The sequence below is a fragment of the Coturnix japonica genome, chromosome 18 (assembly GCF_054131305.1).
Source record: "Coturnix japonica strain WE chromosome 18, WE-NBRP24, whole genome shotgun sequence".
NCBI classification, from domain to species: domain Eukaryota; kingdom Metazoa; phylum Chordata; class Aves; order Galliformes; family Phasianidae; genus Coturnix; species Coturnix japonica.
In genome coordinates, this window is record NC_140680.1 from 2,461,436 (window position 1) to 2,478,144 (window position 16,709).

Consider the following 16,709-nt stretch of genomic DNA (forward strand, 5'->3'; position numbering starts at 1 on the left):
GCTCACACCCCCCGACACCATCATTACTTCTCCTCACAATCAACGGCTTCAGACAGTCAGAGTCATCCAGTAGAATCCAGTGCATTTATTTCTTCCAACAGCTGAACTGTGTTTCAACGTCAGCTTTAACACATACAAATTCATGTTTGCAAGTTTAATGACAATCAGTACTAGAAGCAAATTACTGCAGAAAACTCATAGAAAATGAAAACGCTTTGTTCCTGGAAAAGAAGAAAACCAAGCATTCCAAATGAAGGCCTCATGGCAGCAAGCACAGCCCTGCAAGGAGTTGGGAAGGCATCAGTCAGCGCTCAGTGCGGGCAGCTGAAACACAGCCCTCCTTCTATGAGCACCCCCCGAGCTGCAGGCAGCGCTCATGTAACTAACCTGGGCGTCTACTTCATGGTTAGAGCACATCCATGGCTGAGCTGTTAGGAGCGTACAGCTGCTATTCTACAGAGCAGGTAAATGAACCTGATTTGGGGCTATCAGTGATGTGATGATGCCCACTAAGGAATAAAGGTAATGGGAACACTAACCACTAACCTCGTGGCAGTATGAGCTGTTCAGGTGCAGGTAAAGATAAACCTAGAGGTGTGTTAATGCTTAAATGCAGGCTAGACTAAGGTAAGCAGATAGAGGATGCTGCAGGCCCTGAGGAGCAGCCTCCCTCCCCATCCCTGTCTCACCATCCTACCATTAGTGGCATTTCCTGATGAGCACTGCTGTGAACAGCATGGAAAACTGGACTACAGCGTTTGCAGTCTCCCTTCTCAAAACAAGACTGACTCAGCATGAACATGCTTTAACATGGAGACAGCTCGTGGCTGCTTCTGCAGGTGCAGTAACAATATCAGAAGCCTCTAGCTACAATCACTATGGCAAGAAATACTGCTGGTCTGACCGAGCAGTTGGCTACCTAAGCATTCTGACTTCAGGCACTGACCAAACCTCTCTGAAGATTACCAAGAGTGCTGTGGTATTTGCTTGCTTCAATCTGTATTCAGAACATACAAAGTTGACAACTTAAAGCTTTATTGTCGGTTGCAGTAATATAAACAAGTACTGACATTCAGTCAATGTCCATCTCAGGAAGCTTCTTTTCCGCAGCCGTTGGGGCGGGCGCAGCATTGGGGTCAGCACTTTGGGCCCCGCTGCTGCCATCTCCCTGCCCTTCTACTGGTCCATTCGGTTCGGTCGGTTTCTGCTCCTCCTTCGGGAGTTCAACTTTGGGTTTTGGTTTTGTAACTATAGGACTGCAAATACTCGTCAACTCCTGTAAAACAGGGATTAAGAGCTGTTAGAGATGTCTCTCAACAAGTGTATTTAGTAACTTGCTTATCCAACTATCAATGCTGACTGGATACCCAAAGCAGAGGCAGATGTTCCCCAGCACACAGCACCTCAACACCCAACCACTGCCTTTTCCTACAGCTGATCTCACCTCAGTCGCTATCAAACATAGAACTTCATCAAGAAACGAGACCTGTGTAAATAGCTGCCTACAAAGACTCACTTTAGTTTTAGCTTGTATGTCTTTAGCTTTTATAACTGGGTCCAAAGTAAGACTCCTCTTGTTCTGAAGATTGAGTTTGTTGTTCATCCATTCCATCACTTCATTTGCACTTTTCTCCACTTTTGCAACATCTGCTTCATCCAGGTGGTCATATTGCTCGTCCTGAAACAGATCAATGGTAAGAGCACAGATAATGACCTCAAACATCCAAATCCATGCACTCCAAGCACCTCGTTGCACAGCTGAACTCACCACAGATCAGACTAATTAGCTAAAAGGCTGTTCTGATTAGCAGAGCAACCAACCCAACCACCCACAGCACTCATCACACAAAACTCAGGTTGTGCTACTGCTATTTCCCCCTCCATAAGGAACATCAAATACTCATTTTTTCAAGCCAACAACCCACTTCTGAATGCACAGCAGGCCCTGGGAACTCACAAGCTTAACCAGGACACTGCATGAACTTTCCATAAAGCTCATTTAAAATTCAAAACAGGCCGACATCATTTCTGTGCACTTGCCAGAAATCAGGTGCAGAAATACCTTTGCTTTGAAGGCATGAACAGTTTTCATGTACTGCTGGATTTGCTTCCCCAGTTCCTCAAATGCTTTTGGCCTTTCCTCCGATTCTTGAAATCTCGCCTGAATGGGCTGACCCAAGGCCTGGAAAAGTAAAACACACCATGAGCAGCCGGTGTCACCACTTGGCAGGGCAGCAACATCCCAAACTCCTTCCAGTGTTTCCCTTCACGTACAGGAAGGGCAGATCCTCCTCCTTTGTGTTGCTACAGACCCGCTGGATGTCTGCTCCTTGCACAGAGAATAAACTCGTTTGTTGCAAGCATTAATCTCTGGGTCAGCAGTGCTAAGCTGGCTCCCCACTGGAATTAAGTTCCCTGAATTCATTAAGTTCTGGCTGTACTGCAAGAGCCACTTACCTTCAGCTCTGTTAACTTATCAATGTAAATCTGTTTGGGCTGGTCTTCACCATCTTCATAAAGCCAGTTTTCAGTATCTTCCAGCTTCAACGTGAAGCTATTTCGATCCTGAAGCAATCCATACAGAACAGTTAGTTGCAATAATCCCACTAAATGATGCTACATTGATATTTGGAATCTTTCTGGAGGGGTTACATGTTTAGAATGTCAAGAACTTAAAAATGATATTTAATCTTAAACCATTCCTAAAATTGGACAAAGAGCTGCAGAAGGTCAGGTTGCTTTCAAACAACCACCAGGGGCTCCTTGGTTCAGACTGAGAACGGATCATCAGGCAGTAACTGCAACTGCCGCAAATGTTCTGGGGAAGAACAGCACAGGCTGGGTGAATGCAGCCTGAATGCAGCCCAAGTGCATCTTCATAGACAAAAAGGCTGGAAATGTTTCATGTTTAAAATCAAATCTGAAAACTCACACGTGCAGTCTAAGTAAGCACACAATGATACAGCCAAAGGTTATTAAAATACAGCCATTCGTTGCAACAAAATGCAGAGGACAAGGCCAGAAACACTCACATCTTCACTAACAAACTTCTCATAAATACTGCAGAGTTTGTCTCTCATTTCATACACGTATTCTTCTACTGCATTCTTAGCATCATTCCTCTCCTTCTCCAGCTTATCCTGCATTATCATTTTACCCTGTGAACAAATTGACACATTAGTTGGATACAAAGCTCATAATCTGACAAGGCCCCCTCAAAATACTTCTTAACTAAAAGTTCAGTTTGATTAAAGATTTTGAAAGGATGTGGATGACTCTAAGACAAAGTACATGATAAAAACGAGTTACAATTTGCTGCTGGTGGCACAGTAAGGACCAGCCTGCCTCAGCTGAGCAGCCACACACCCAATGGCAGCAGCCACACAGCCTGCAGCTGAGTCCCTCAGCCAGCTCCCCTATAAAACACCTTCATTAGGAACAATACATTCCGGCTCCATGGGCCACTGCTGTTCTCCATAAAAACTATGTTGAATCTTTCCCTGCCCACCATTAACATTTAACCACAATTAATAGCAGGATTCCCCACATAGGTGAGAGTCTTTTCAAGCTCAGACAAGTATGAGTTTACCTCATTCTCAATGAATAAGTTCAGCATGTCTTTCCCTATCTGCCACACCAACTGGTTCTCAATGGGAAGGTCCACTGTAGTAGTCTTTACTTTAGCCTTCTTGGCTTGAGGTGGCTGATCCACTTTCTTGTCTTTAGAGTCACCTTGAGAAGTCTATATTGAAGGAATAAATCCAAAGTAAAAAAAAACATTAGTTCAAATTAAGCAATGAAGGCTGACAATAGAAAAAGTTGGAGTACACGTACTTCTGACACTGACATGTGCCTGTATTCTCACACTTGGCTACCAAAGGAGTCAGAACAGTGCAGCTGTTCACCTTTACGAGCCACTGGCTACATTCATGGGAATTATGTCCCCAGTGCTTCCAGAATCCCCCTTCTAGTTTCCGAGTTACTGAAATCTAAATGACTTCTCCTATGAAGAGTTCTCATCTCATCAGTACCAGCTCACCTGACAGGCTATTTTATGTTTAAAATGTCACTCACAACGCAGACTACAAATATGTCACATACAAGTTTAGCTTCCACAGCCACAGCAAAGCCAGTGGATGGCAGGCTCAGACATTACACATGCTTCTGAATCTCCTACAAGAATCCTGTAAGGAAACAATTCTCACTTTACCTCCATTTCTTCTGACTCTGCCTTGTTTTCAGCTTGGACCTGCTGCTGTTCTTCAGTCTTTTGCTGCTCCTCCTGGTCTACCTGCATCTTCTGAAATCAATAGAAAGATTTAGTTTGGCATATTAAACAATGCTTCAGTTCTTACCTTGAACACTCTACCCGTATCCAGTGTTGTTTAAGTCAAGGAAAGAAGTAGAGCCTCAAGGGCTGCATTACACGCTTTTCGCCTTTGCTTTGCCAATTAACACATCACTCCTAGAACAATTAAGTATTTCACCTATACCTCAGTTCTGGTCTCAAGGCATCTGTCACAGCTGTGACGTACCAGAATTAGTCCATAACTGCTGAACACATCTAAATCCTTTTACAAATCCTAGAGCCTTTCCAAACCTGGCCAAATGAGCTTCATAAAAATGCCTCGAAGCAGCCAACAGCAGCATCCATTACCTCTTCCTCTTTCGCATGCTGATCTGTTTCCATAGGCTCTTCGCTCTCATCAGATTTATGAACCTCCACCAAAGAAGCACTTGAAACACTGAAGATACCGTGGATATTTACTCTAACTTTGACTTTCACTTTCGAACTGGATCCATCTGTTTGAGGGGTGACCTTCTGAACCAAGAAGTGAGCTGAACAATTCCAAAAAGAGCAACAATCAATCACTGAATGGGAAGTAAATCCTGACTATTGCTGGCAACAGATCACTGCAGGGCACTCACCAAATCCTACTCAAGCCAAGCAGCTTGACTTTAAGTAACACTAGAATACACGCCATTAGGAATCACATTTGATACATCATAAGAGTGGAATTACTTTTTATCAGAGTAGAAGTCTGCATCATTCTGAGTATTCCTTTTACAGGCTTACTTCACCACCAGCATTTTCTACATTTAGAATATCAGCCCATAAAACTCATACTATGGATCTACAGGGAAAATGAGTGGAATGACTTTTGAAATCTGTCCCTGCACAATTTGTAGCAAGCTATAGGGTCCAGACTAATGTAATCAGAAAATAATCTGGAAAGCTGTACGAGACAAATCACATTTCAAAGCACAAAATGGCCTTAAATACCAATAGCAGGATCTGGGTAAGGCAGCTCCTTGGGAGAACTGTAATACGCCTCAAGAGTGAATGGTTCTTTTCTGTAGAACGTGTGGACCTTAGAAAATGGAGCAGCGTGGTTCTTGGGAAAGACCTCACAGTCACTGCAAAAGAAAATGGCACGTATTTAGCATGCAGGATGAGCCTTCTGATACTAGGAAACATCTCTAGATATCCTTCATATATTAAGGAAAACCTTGTTTAAAAAAAGACAACCTATTTATATGAAGAGCAACAGTAGTGTAGAACATGTTTAACTTGGCCTCTGTCAACAATTTCAAATTACTCAAATTGTTGCAGTCATTAGATGGGTTTTGTTCTAAACATACTACGTTCTCTAATTGTTATCAGTTAGTTTTGAGCTGTATGTGATCATGCAGGAAAACTGAACTTTCTTACCTTAACCCTTCTTCTGCTGGTGAATTCCATCGCAAAGAAATAGGGTACGGAATCAAGTCTGTGATAGAAAACTCTCTCACTTTGAATGCTGGTGACAAAATAGCACACTGAAAGAGCAAAGGAGTTCTGTTACAAAAATCCAGGCTTCAGACAAGTAGTAATTTAATTCAGCAAGTAGCTATTTAAGCTACTTAATATGTAGGATTACTAATACTGATGGAGATCAGAACTGCGCAGTAAGTACCAGAAGTGCATATGCGCTTCTTTTTGGGAAGCTGTCACAGCTGTTCACTCTGAAAATGGAAATATACAAGTTTTACCTTAGAACAAATCACCTTTCGTTTGTTATGCTTGGGCTACTCAGTTGTTTTTAGTGCCAGTGAAAGAAATCCAGACACTACAGTTATGTGACATTACCAGTTGTTTCCTTAAAGGATTCTTGTTTTGTTTCAAAGCACACCATGACCCAATCCCCTTTAAACAGATTCCATTCCCACCGCTGGCTTACACCACTGTTGAACAGATGAGCATCTATTAAGTGTGTAAAGAGGAAAATAAGGTGATCAGAGCAAAACTAAGGTGCAAAAGGTAGCACTGGTAACTATAGAGGATTTACTACTGCTTAAGCACATTGGGCAATTCCAGTCCAAGCTCAGGACAGATTTCTTGTTTATCAGCAGTGCTGTAAAGCAGCTTTTGTTTAACTCAGGCTCCCCCAGCGGAGCCTAGCGAAGTGAAAGTCATTATATGACCATTATCATACTACCAGCTTCCAGCTAGAGCAGAAGCACAGCACATGTTCCACTTCAGTCTGTACTGACCCACTGACCTGGCTCAGACAGCACAAAGAATCACTTAAAGCCACCATTCTCATTCTTCCAGCCACCTTCCTGATGCTTCTTTTATTCCATTTCCATACACAGGAAGCATTTTTCATGCTACCTATGGACTTCAGCTCAAGTACTTGTGAATATTTTTATTGCAATCATAGCTAAAAAACATGCACTATTTACCTGCAGTGCACAACCTCGTGCAACGGCCTCATCTGCATTCAGAGTCGTACTGACTTCTTTGCCAAAAAATTTACTGATCTTCTCTTTAACAGCAGGGATTCTTGTTGTGCCACCCACTATTTCTACTGCATAAATATCCTCCTTCTTTAACTCTGGAAAGGAGTCAGGCATTAGTTTTTATTGATTCAACTGCTGTATTTTAAGTGAATACACTAACATTGCAAATTGAGTTATGCTAAAACAACTATTAATTTATACAGTAAAACCTTAGATCTCGCTTGTAAGAAAGAACTTTAGAAAGCTTAAAGCTGTTCAGCCAACACATGTTAATTGTACTAATCAATCTGCCTGAGTTCTGTCAGCAGCCGAAGAAGTCTGTACTAGGAACAGTATCTTTCTGCACAGAGAACACAGAACACACACACACTTACTGCTTTGTTCCAGCACACTACGAAGGGGGGCTTCTACTCTTGCAAGAAGTCCATCACACATCTCTAAAAATTTACTTCTGTTGAAAGACACCATAAATAAGATATTACCATAAGGAAGCTACAACAGCAAATACAACAGGTTACCCAAAGAATTCCATTTTCAAATGCTACATGCAGTATGTGCTTTTCCTCAGTCTCCGTTCTGCACTTGAGTACATTACAGTCAAGTGACCTAGGGATGCTTGTAAACTTCACAGCCCTTCCTCCTATCTCAACACCACTGACCAGTCTCTGACAGCCTCTTTGAGCAGCACCCCAGCAAACACTCCCTCCAGTCCTGACACTTCATAAAGTGCTTCCTTCCCAAAAGAAGCAAAGCGGAGTACACTGCATGACATACCTTTATAAAAGCACATACATTACCTGTTCATCATTCCAGAAACATCTATGTCATTCATGAAACACTCAATGTTCATTGGGAGATCAGAGGCATTGGCACTCATCAGTTTTTTCAGCTTTTCACATTCCTGATACAGCCTCAGCAATGCACGAATCTTCGACTTGATGTCTAGTTTATATTTCTTCCCAAATTCTTCACAGAAATATTCAACTAACACCTCATCGAATTTCCTGCCCCCAAGTGTTGTGTCAAATGCTGTAGCAAGAACCTTCACAAAATAAAGAACTCTTCAGTAACAGTACAATTAAATCATTACTTCAGCAAAATCGGCTCTTAGTTAATGCCAAAACATCTGCATCTAAAGTACCTCACTAACATCTGACACTTAATTGCTGACAGCAGTTACAGAAGTAGCTGCACACATCCTAGAAGATGTGAATGTGTTTTTGCTTTGGGTTTCTTGTTTTTGAAGCCTACAAAATCTACACCATGGTTTACGTACTGACTTCTGTAGCTGGTATTAAGTATCTGTTCTAAATGCTACTAGAGAAAAGCCAACTTCTAGAAGCACCACAAGTATTTCAACTCTTTATAAGTGATATTCTCTCAAAAAGCTGTACAGAATAAGTGTGCTCCAAGAAAAAAATGATATATCCAATACGCTACATGCCTAGTACAGAAGCAGCCTATCCCTTCTGTAATAAAGTAGCAACTTCTCTAGTTAAGATTGTTTGGTAAGGCTTCAATACACAATCAGTACAGTGCCCTGTACCATAAGCAGACCGTAAGTCTCCAAACCCTGCTTCACCTCTGTCACACTCTGAATACATCCCTGCTGATTATTTCATGCCTAAGGGTGGAACATGCTAATTACCATGCTAAAAATAAAGCAAGAAAATAAGTGCAACTCTTGAAAAACCAAAACTCATTTTTTATGAGGCAATTTCCTAAAGAAAACCCAGAGCCCACCCACCTTTGCTAATCCCACTCTTAGAACACCAAGTCTGATACCTTTCCTGATTAGGGTCAGTTCCTGCACTGTTTTTAACTGCCTTGCAATCCATCACTGTTCATACTCAAGTGTTTTCAGTACTTATATAATTTCAAAGAACTTAAACTACATTACATTTCCTCATAAGAGTAAACAGAACTACAAGAAAAATAATGCTTATCTAAGTTGCACCTTCTCATTTTACATCTCCATGCTTCACATTTTCTGTGTTTCCTCAGGCAAGGAAAAACTACAGGAGCTACAGACATACAGACTGTAAAAGCCTAAATAAGAAACATCAGCACTTGCTGCAAAACAGTGAGAAGTACACTGACTTGCTTGCTTCATCTGCAGCTTCAAGTTGTTAACAGCAATTACTCTTTAATGTGAGCACCGCAGTGACTTAATGTTTGAACTTGCATCCTTCTAGGAATGTGTTTTAACACCACACCTCACGACTGGGTTGCATTTTTGAAAGCAGCATCTGCTCAAATCAGTTACTGAACAAATGTAATCAAGCCTTTCCCTTTGCTAAAGGTCATCTATTAACACAGGTTTGCATCCTTTTCATATCATCCAAAAAGCTCTACATTCTTTTCCTACTTTAAACTCCAAATTTTGACCTTCAAATGCAACTTCAGAAGTATAAAAAGAAGATGCTTATGTAAAGATAGGCAGGCTTGACTGTCACAGTTCTTGCATGTGAATACTGCTATTGGTACTTAGAACAGACACATAACAGATTGCTTACTTTCAGTTTCCCTTTATTGAATGCACAAATAGAAACTTGATACGCAGAATGCCCCATATCCACAAAAACAACATTCCGTGGCTTCTCCTCTAGGGCAGGCAGGTCTTGCTTATAGATTCCATATGCAAGGGCAACTATACAGAAGTGAGAATCAGCAGAATTAGGATTTAAGAAACTGAATGCTCTTTCTCAAGCATTAACTGGTATAACAGTAAACATTTCACCTTATTTTTCAAGCTGCAGAAGTTTCTTGTTATATTAAATATCACTGCTAAAGCAACATGGAACAGCAGCAAACAGTTATTAGCCAGAAGAGAACACGTGCATTAAGCAGGTATCCCAGGAACATCCTTATGCCACTGACATAATGAAAAATGGATACAGGAAACTTAACAGTCAGCTGTAATTGCAGAAGCTATGGATCACTGACAAATTACAAGTCCTTTTATCTAATAAAACAAAAACATCAAGTGATGCAAGAAGAAAGTAAGGCATTACCTGCAGTTGTTTCATTTATTAGCCTCAGGCAGTTGAGACCAGCAATTTGTGTGGCATCCATCACAGATCTCCTCTCTGCATCTGTGTAGAAACATGGAACCTGCAAGAAGATGAGATGGCCACCATTGGAAAGAGTCATCCACAGCAAAGCATTAAACAGAAGTGTAGAGAGACACTACAGAGCACAACTGCTCCCCTTCATGGGGATCCTTCCAGCCTGACATTCAATTTCAGATGCAAAGAGAAAACAAAATGTTACATGAAGACAAAACACTGAAAGCCTGTGCCCTCTCAAACTGCTTATTTTACTTGCAGAGAATAAGAGATAGCAACTATTTATTCTACTGGACAAAGAACCTGAAGATATTTTGTCGTCAGTGAAGTAAGTCTAACTTCAAGATGTAGGATTGAGTCTAAAGTAGAGAATACAGAGCTGCCCATTAGGGTGTAACAGGCAATGCAGTGCTATTACCAACAGCTATTTTAGTTTATGATATTTTCTCCAAGAGAAACTTCTCGCATACTTACAGAAACAACACAGTCAACTACAGGCTTCTTAAGCGCATTCTCAGCAGTCTCTTTTAGTTTGGTAAGAAGCATTCCAGTCATCTGTTCAATAGTAAAGTTTCTCTCTTCTTCCATATACATAACCTTAAAAAAATAAATGTACACTACAGCAAGAACCATGTACTGCAGGCACAGACCACATGCAAGAAGCTGCCTTACTGACAGTAAGCTCCTAAAGTAACACAGCTCTGTGCCACCTTCTGATAACCTAACTTATAGGCAGCAAGTTGCAAGTACTACATACCAATACTAGAATATGCATTTGAGAACTCTTACACATGGAGATGCTCTGGACAGTTTTGTACATCTTGGTTGCTACACAATGCCCGGGACACCTTCCTCCAACTGCTTTGGAGAATTAAATCAGTCACCGCTAAAATCCGTTAGACACCTTTTATAAAGTTCACTTATTTTTACTATTTCACCTGACATGCCATGCTCACATCATACACTCATGGAATATGAGCAACAGTTAAATAAGCACACCAGTCAAAGAGCTGCCTTCCAAAAGTCACCATGAAAAATACAGCACTGGTAAAATCGTTTGCATGGGACTGTTTGCAAGGAAGAATAAGGTGGAACTGCAAAACCAGTTTCATGGAACACTTGGAAAGGCCATCAGCACTATTAACCTTTTATTTAGCATTCACTAGTCACAGAAACCTCAGAGAGCAGATTCAAAATAAAGAGATAAAAGGAAACCATCATCGCTTTTCTCCTCTGGCACCTTTTCAAATACTCCAGACTTACCTTGATGCCAGTGGAACCTGTTGGCAGCTGGACAAGTTCATAGGCAAGGCTTGTTTTTTCAGCTTGAACAAAGGGATCTGAGAATGCACGACCATGAAATCTTTTAAAACTTTGTACTGTATTCTTTGCATTTGAAATAACCTGGAGGAAAAGAAATCTTTAATACAATTTGTCAGGGGAACAACTGAATTTTAAACAGAAAAAACATACAGAGCTTTATTCCTGCACTTCTCTTGCTTCAAATTAGTCATTCACATCTTAAACAGTACCAGGGCAGATGCTAGAACGCAATTCCTCTCTGATCTCTTAGGCAACCTACAAGAACTGGAGATTCAATATAAAATGTACACCTGAAACCTGAGTCACGTAGTTAGCATCAAATTCTCATATGCTGAGGATACCAGTGTCCTCTTCCATTTACCTGCTTTCCTACCACCCTCCTGTGATGCAGCCAGTAAGTTACAAGTACAACACAAATACAGTGAGGTATATTTCACATCAGGCCCCTCACATGCAAGTGACATTCAACATATGGATCTTCTCACAAAACGGCCCAAGAATCTTGTGAAGCTTTAAAAAGTCAGCACAGCCCCATAGCGATACTGCCAATATGACAGTGTGACAGAAGGCAGACTGTCATTAAAAGATAGTGAAATTAAATGTCATTATAGCCCATTTCTACCTAGTACAACACAATGGAAAGCACAGCAATGACAGCGAAGCAGCAAGTACCTGGGCAAGTGAGGATTTGCTCAAATGCAACAGCCATGGGTATAGAAACAAAGGAAAGAAGCTACTTACCCTTGGAAGGCCTCAGGTATGCAGGGATCTCCACTGAGATCCCCTTACCTCCACTGCCAGCCCTTAAATGAGGTCTGGGAAGGGGTGGATGCTGGCTCCAGCCCTTCCATCACTCAGGTAACACTGCATGCACCTGAGCTCCTCTGGGTTGGCCCTGCCTTCCCACCAGGTGCTCCATCACTGCTTCAGGCCCTGACTTAACATTTCCACTACAACAATTAATCCTGTTTAATCCTTTCACTAATGTTAGAGCACGACACACTGAGGAAAAAGAACTACAGTATCCAAACGAGCAGACAAGCAGTGCACCATTCTGTTTTCCTAATAAAATTTCCTAATGACCTGGTTTTGATCTTCTGTAAGTTCAGTTTCTGCAGGACCTCCCCACCTCCACTGGATCAGTTATCTCTCTTTAAGCTTAGCAGATACTCAATTCCAGAAAACCATCTGCATTTAGTTCTATTACAGCTCTTCTGTTCTTGAATAACAGCTGTGTCCAGTTACTTTTGTATCCTACATACTGAATCCTCACGCATCTCTAGGTATTTTATGTTAAGAAAAACCAACTGTAGGTATTCAAGCGGAATCATGTTTTACTGTTGTATCACAGCAACACAAGAGACAACACAGCAGGACCCAGGTGTCATGGAGCAGGATAAAAATCAGCTAAACCTCTTCCTGGTCCTTTCAGCCTATTTGCCCACCTACACCAAACTCAGAAGTATGTGCAAGAAAGCCTAGAGACATTTAGGTTGTAATTCAACCATGAGAAGAAGCTATACATATTTATACTCAGGTTTCCCCCTTTCTACCAAAGGAACGCACTTAACAGAATTGTATGGAATAGAACCACATAATGAAAAGCTACCCAATGAACACAGCAGAACAAGCAAAACTTAAACATTTCAGATTTCCTAGTGATCAAGTCTTCCCCCTCCCCCCCCCAGTTTTATTATGTTCCTTATATCCCCATCCAAGAGGGCAATGCAGCATTACAGGCCAAACAACTGAACTAAGCTCACCTGTTCTGGTTAGACCCTTAAGAAGCCAGTTCAGAGACATTCTAAGCTTCACTGATAAAAATAAATAGTGCTAATCTGATTGTTGGCTACTGAAGTTGCTTTTACCCCAACTGTACCTGGCTTTTAGCTGCAGCACCAATAGAGCGGTTCTTGGGTCCAAAGGCGATGCATGACCTAGAATGAGAAGAAGGATCCTGTCAGTGATTGGTACAACTGTATTCAACATCAGCAGACACAGTGGTCACAGTGGTGGTGGTTTTTGTTAGAGATGTTGATAATGTACTGCAGATAATCAACATTTGGCCCATTAGGAAAGTCGGTCACTCATTATAATGTACACATGCAATCCAGTTCTGAACAGGAAAGCTGCAGGCATTCTGAGATTCCCACAAACACTGAACACAACTAAAACCAACAAATATTAAACCTGAAATAGTGCAAGTAATTCACAGTTCATCTTGGTGATCAGCAGCGCACCCAGACCAGCCGAACAAACTGACAGCTGAACAGAAAGCATCCAAATGGTCAGAGGAAGCACATGGGTCAGCCAGTATTGTAACAAATTACTCCTACACATCTGTACCAAATGCTAATCAAGATTCTCATCTTTAAGTGAAGCCTTTCAACAGCATAAATTAATACTGGAGAGAAAGTCTGCTGCTGCTGCATTTCACCTACATTCATGATATAAAAGCACAGATTATCAAAGGAAAAAATAATCATTTACCCAAGCTCTACACAGAGCCCACAGATATAAGAAATAGATAAAAGGCTCCTTTTGGAGAAGATGCCTAATCCCACTGAGATGCCAATTTCCACATTCAGTGAACTGTAAAGGCTTGAAAGTTAAGGTAAACGCTTTCCCACCTCACCCTCTTGTCCCAGTCCCTAATACGGAGAAAGCAAAGTTAGTGAGGAAAAGCCCTCATCAGTCAATTAGTCAGGCCCGTTGTTACTATTAACAAGACACTAACAACATAATGAAGCCGATCTCTATGTTAGGAGGCTACTTTAGAGCAGGGTTATACCATAGGGCTGCCCTACATAAATGACACTTCAGCTCATACTGAGGTTTAGAATTGGTCTTTGAACTGAAAGTGCCAAAACCAGAATGGATGGCTGCACTGAAGTAATTACTTCCTAAGAAAGGTATATCTCAACTTAGCGATAGCTTAGCAGCTGAAACAAGGCCCACCCTTAAAGCACATGCTGCAACCAAATTAACATTCCAGGAGGAAATCTTCTGAAACAATTATTAAGGAATTAGTTAATGAAAAGCGAGTCTCTCCAGTGCCATGCAAACATTAAGGCCTACGCTGAGCTGCAGAGCTCACAGCCAGAAGCAGAACAGCAGCAGGGAGCTGGTTATTCATTTACTTTGCTCTCCTGAAGGAAATTAAGGCACCAGCATGGATTTATGTTTTTCTGCTGCAAGAAAAATAATATTCTGCTACTAAATCCACAGGGCACGTGGTGTGCAGTCACCATACAGCACTCATTTATTCAGACCTCTTCAGATCTGCCAGAATTAAACCTCAGTGCAGAAGCCTGGCTCAAGAAAAGAATACCACACAATAACTACGTACTCAGACTTCATTATAACATCAGGAATAAGAACTTCAGCACGAATAGCCTCGGTATCCACACCTGCCACCTGCTTGGTGCTGGACACCGGAGCAGGGCAGCCCCCATGGGGCAATGTGGGACTGTGGCATCCGCAGCAGGGACGGCTGCCAGCTTCACTCCCCAGTCAGCCCAAAGGAACCACGGTGAGCTCATTAAATACAAATTATGCCAGTAATTGCACGCAATGCACTGAAAGTCGAATAACTAACCATAGCATTTTAAATAGAAACATAATCACAGCAGAGGACAGGTCTAACAGAGCAGCTCCAGCAGAACCCTGCCCTGCCTTACAGCTGAGAAGGGCCCTGCAGACACAGCCCCAATCCCACCTCACCCACTGCCCTGGATGACACCCGCAGTCTGACAGCACGTTTCCTCCCTGCTGAAACCCAGCACCGCTTCCGCAGATCACTTACAACTATTTCATGTCATTCAATCACCCTCATCCCCACGTGGAGCAGGAAACAGCCTTAATCCTCCCCCATTCCATTTATTTCCAGCTCGCTCTCTAGTCCAGTCCTCTTCAAGACCACCATATTCAAACACAATTGTTCCGCATCAATTTCACATACACAGCTTCAAAATCCACAGCATTCTGAAAGAAGATTCAATGAAAACGTCATCTGTGCTGCTGAGCAACGAGCACAGCACTAGGATCTGTTTATTAACACTCAATTGCAATAAACTCTGTCCGCTAATCCTCCCCCCCAAAGCTCCCTGCAGAAAGCACAGAGCACAACCTAAACCTGACCAGGAACTGGTTCCTAAGGTCCCAGCAGCACAAAACAACCCCAGAGCTCACTAAGGAGACACTGAGCTCCAACACTTTGAACCAGGCCTTTGTTTACAAGTTGGACATTTAAAGCCATTAAGAACATTTTAATACAGACAGGTGATTACAGAATGGTTTCCCACTCTCCCAGCAGTGTGTACAGGTTTCCAGAACAGCACCTGGGGATTAAGTCCAGTTGAAAGTTGTCCCTTTCAATACGGCAATATCTCTAATCACACACTTGTGACTTTCCATAACCATTTCCTGTTAGACATGTTGCTGGACAACACTTTAATCTCCCTTCAATGAGGATGATCTGTGCTCTGATCTCAGACATATCATATCTAACAGCACCTCGACAACCTGAAGCCTCAATACGCAGCTCCTGTCCTGAGCAGCTTTATGTGAAGCACTGTCTTTGTCCATCTGCACTTACATACCATATTACTGAAGAAGTCTAAGAGAGCCTCCCTCCCTCTGGCACATGGAGCCAAACAGAAGCGCTGTTCTCCTTTTACTCACTATTCTCAGGCAAAAAGAGGCAAACAGATGAGGCACATAATGAAACACAAGGTCATCCTACACTCCTCATGTTTTTAAGGTGATATGAGGGTAAAAAAAACAAGACAAGACAATTTTCTTACCAAGACAGACATCAATTTCATTAAGCTTAAAACAAAGCAATGCTACAGCACAGAGGGAGCAGTGAAAGCATTTGTAAGAGAGCTTTGCAGAGAGCTGCCCTCCGGCTCTAGCGCCCTGTGAGCGCCACAACTCCGCTCTTTACCCAGCCTTCCTTCTTACCCTTCCCTTGGGTTAAAACACCCCAACGTTCAAAAGGGGAAAGTTTTTAAGGGTGCAGCTGAGCGCTACACAAACACACGGACACGGCGGGGGCGGCCGACGAGGCCCGGAGCTCCGCGCAGCGCAGCGGGCGGTACAGCAGCCCCGGCTACAGCCGCTCCCGTCGGCGTTACGGCCCGAGGCTTCCCGCCCGGAGCCGGGCAGAGGCGGCCCCAGGCGAACGCCTCGTTACAAGAACAACGCACAAAGCGCAGCCCAAGGGCCGCCAACAGCGGCTGCGAACCGCCGCCCCGCACGGCCAGGCCCCGCCGCCCCGCGCCCCACTCACGGCGTGCTGCGGTCGCTGTATTCGTTGGCGACGGTCTCGATGCCGCCGGCGCGGGCCACGGCCACGTAGCAGCTCTGGAAGCCCAGGTCGATGCCCACCACCGACATGGCGCGGCCGGGCGAGAAGGCGCGGCCGGACGGAGCTGAGGAGCGGCGCGGAGCGGCCCGGCCCGTTTAAATGCGCGGCGGCGGCGGCGGCGCTGTGGGGAGGGGGGGGCGGGGCCCGGCACTTCTCGAAGGATC

The 16,709-nt window shown here is 43.0% G+C and overlaps 1 protein-coding gene across 6 annotated transcripts; it reads right to left on the reverse strand.

Moving 5' to 3' along the window:
* Positions 1 to 65: 65 nt before the first annotated feature.
* Positions 66 to 16,659, reverse strand: HSPA4 (heat shock protein family A (Hsp70) member 4). 6 transcript variants are annotated; one of them, XM_085519110.1, is made up of 20 exons: positions 16,468 to 16,659; positions 15,776 to 15,856; positions 13,054 to 13,111; positions 11,115 to 11,255; positions 10,326 to 10,448; positions 9,798 to 9,897; positions 9,300 to 9,433; positions 7,581 to 7,825; positions 7,158 to 7,234; positions 6,727 to 6,878; positions 5,714 to 5,820; positions 5,285 to 5,418; positions 4,658 to 4,839; positions 4,211 to 4,300; positions 3,590 to 3,742; positions 3,033 to 3,158; positions 2,458 to 2,565; positions 2,063 to 2,182; positions 1,517 to 1,678; positions 66 to 1,276 (listed from the first exon to the last, which is right to left on the reverse strand). In XM_085519110.1, exons 5-20 carry the CDS (start codon positions 10,443 to 10,445, stop codon positions 1,073 to 1,075), a joined length of 2,214 nt encoding a protein of 737 aa, XP_085375236.1. In that variant the 5' UTR covers positions 10,446 to 10,448; positions 11,115 to 11,255; positions 13,054 to 13,111; positions 15,776 to 15,856; positions 16,468 to 16,659; the 3' UTR covers positions 66 to 1,072. The 6 variants fall into 6 exon arrangements, with proteins under 6 accessions (XP_085375236.1, XP_015730998.2, XP_085375235.1 ...); XM_015875512.2 differs by lacking the exon at positions 15,776 to 15,856; XM_085519109.1 differs by lacking the exons at positions 15,776 to 15,856; positions 16,468 to 16,659 and adding an exon at positions 14,980 to 15,074.
* Positions 16,660 to 16,709: the final 50 nt, after the last annotated feature.

Coding starts and splice junctions, on each gene's coding strand:
- HSPA4 (XM_015875512.2), bottom strand. CDS start 16,574: ATGTCGGTGGTGGGCATCGACCTGGGCTTCCAGAGCTGCTACGTGGCC. Junction 3,743..4,210: donor CAGAGTCAGAAGAAATGGAG/GTAAAGTGAGAA, acceptor CCTTCAATATAG/ACTTCTCAAGGTGACTCTAA. Junction 1,679..2,062: donor TTCATGCCTTCAAAGCAAAG/GTATTTCTGCAC, acceptor GATCTGTTTCAG/GACGAGCAATATGACCACCT.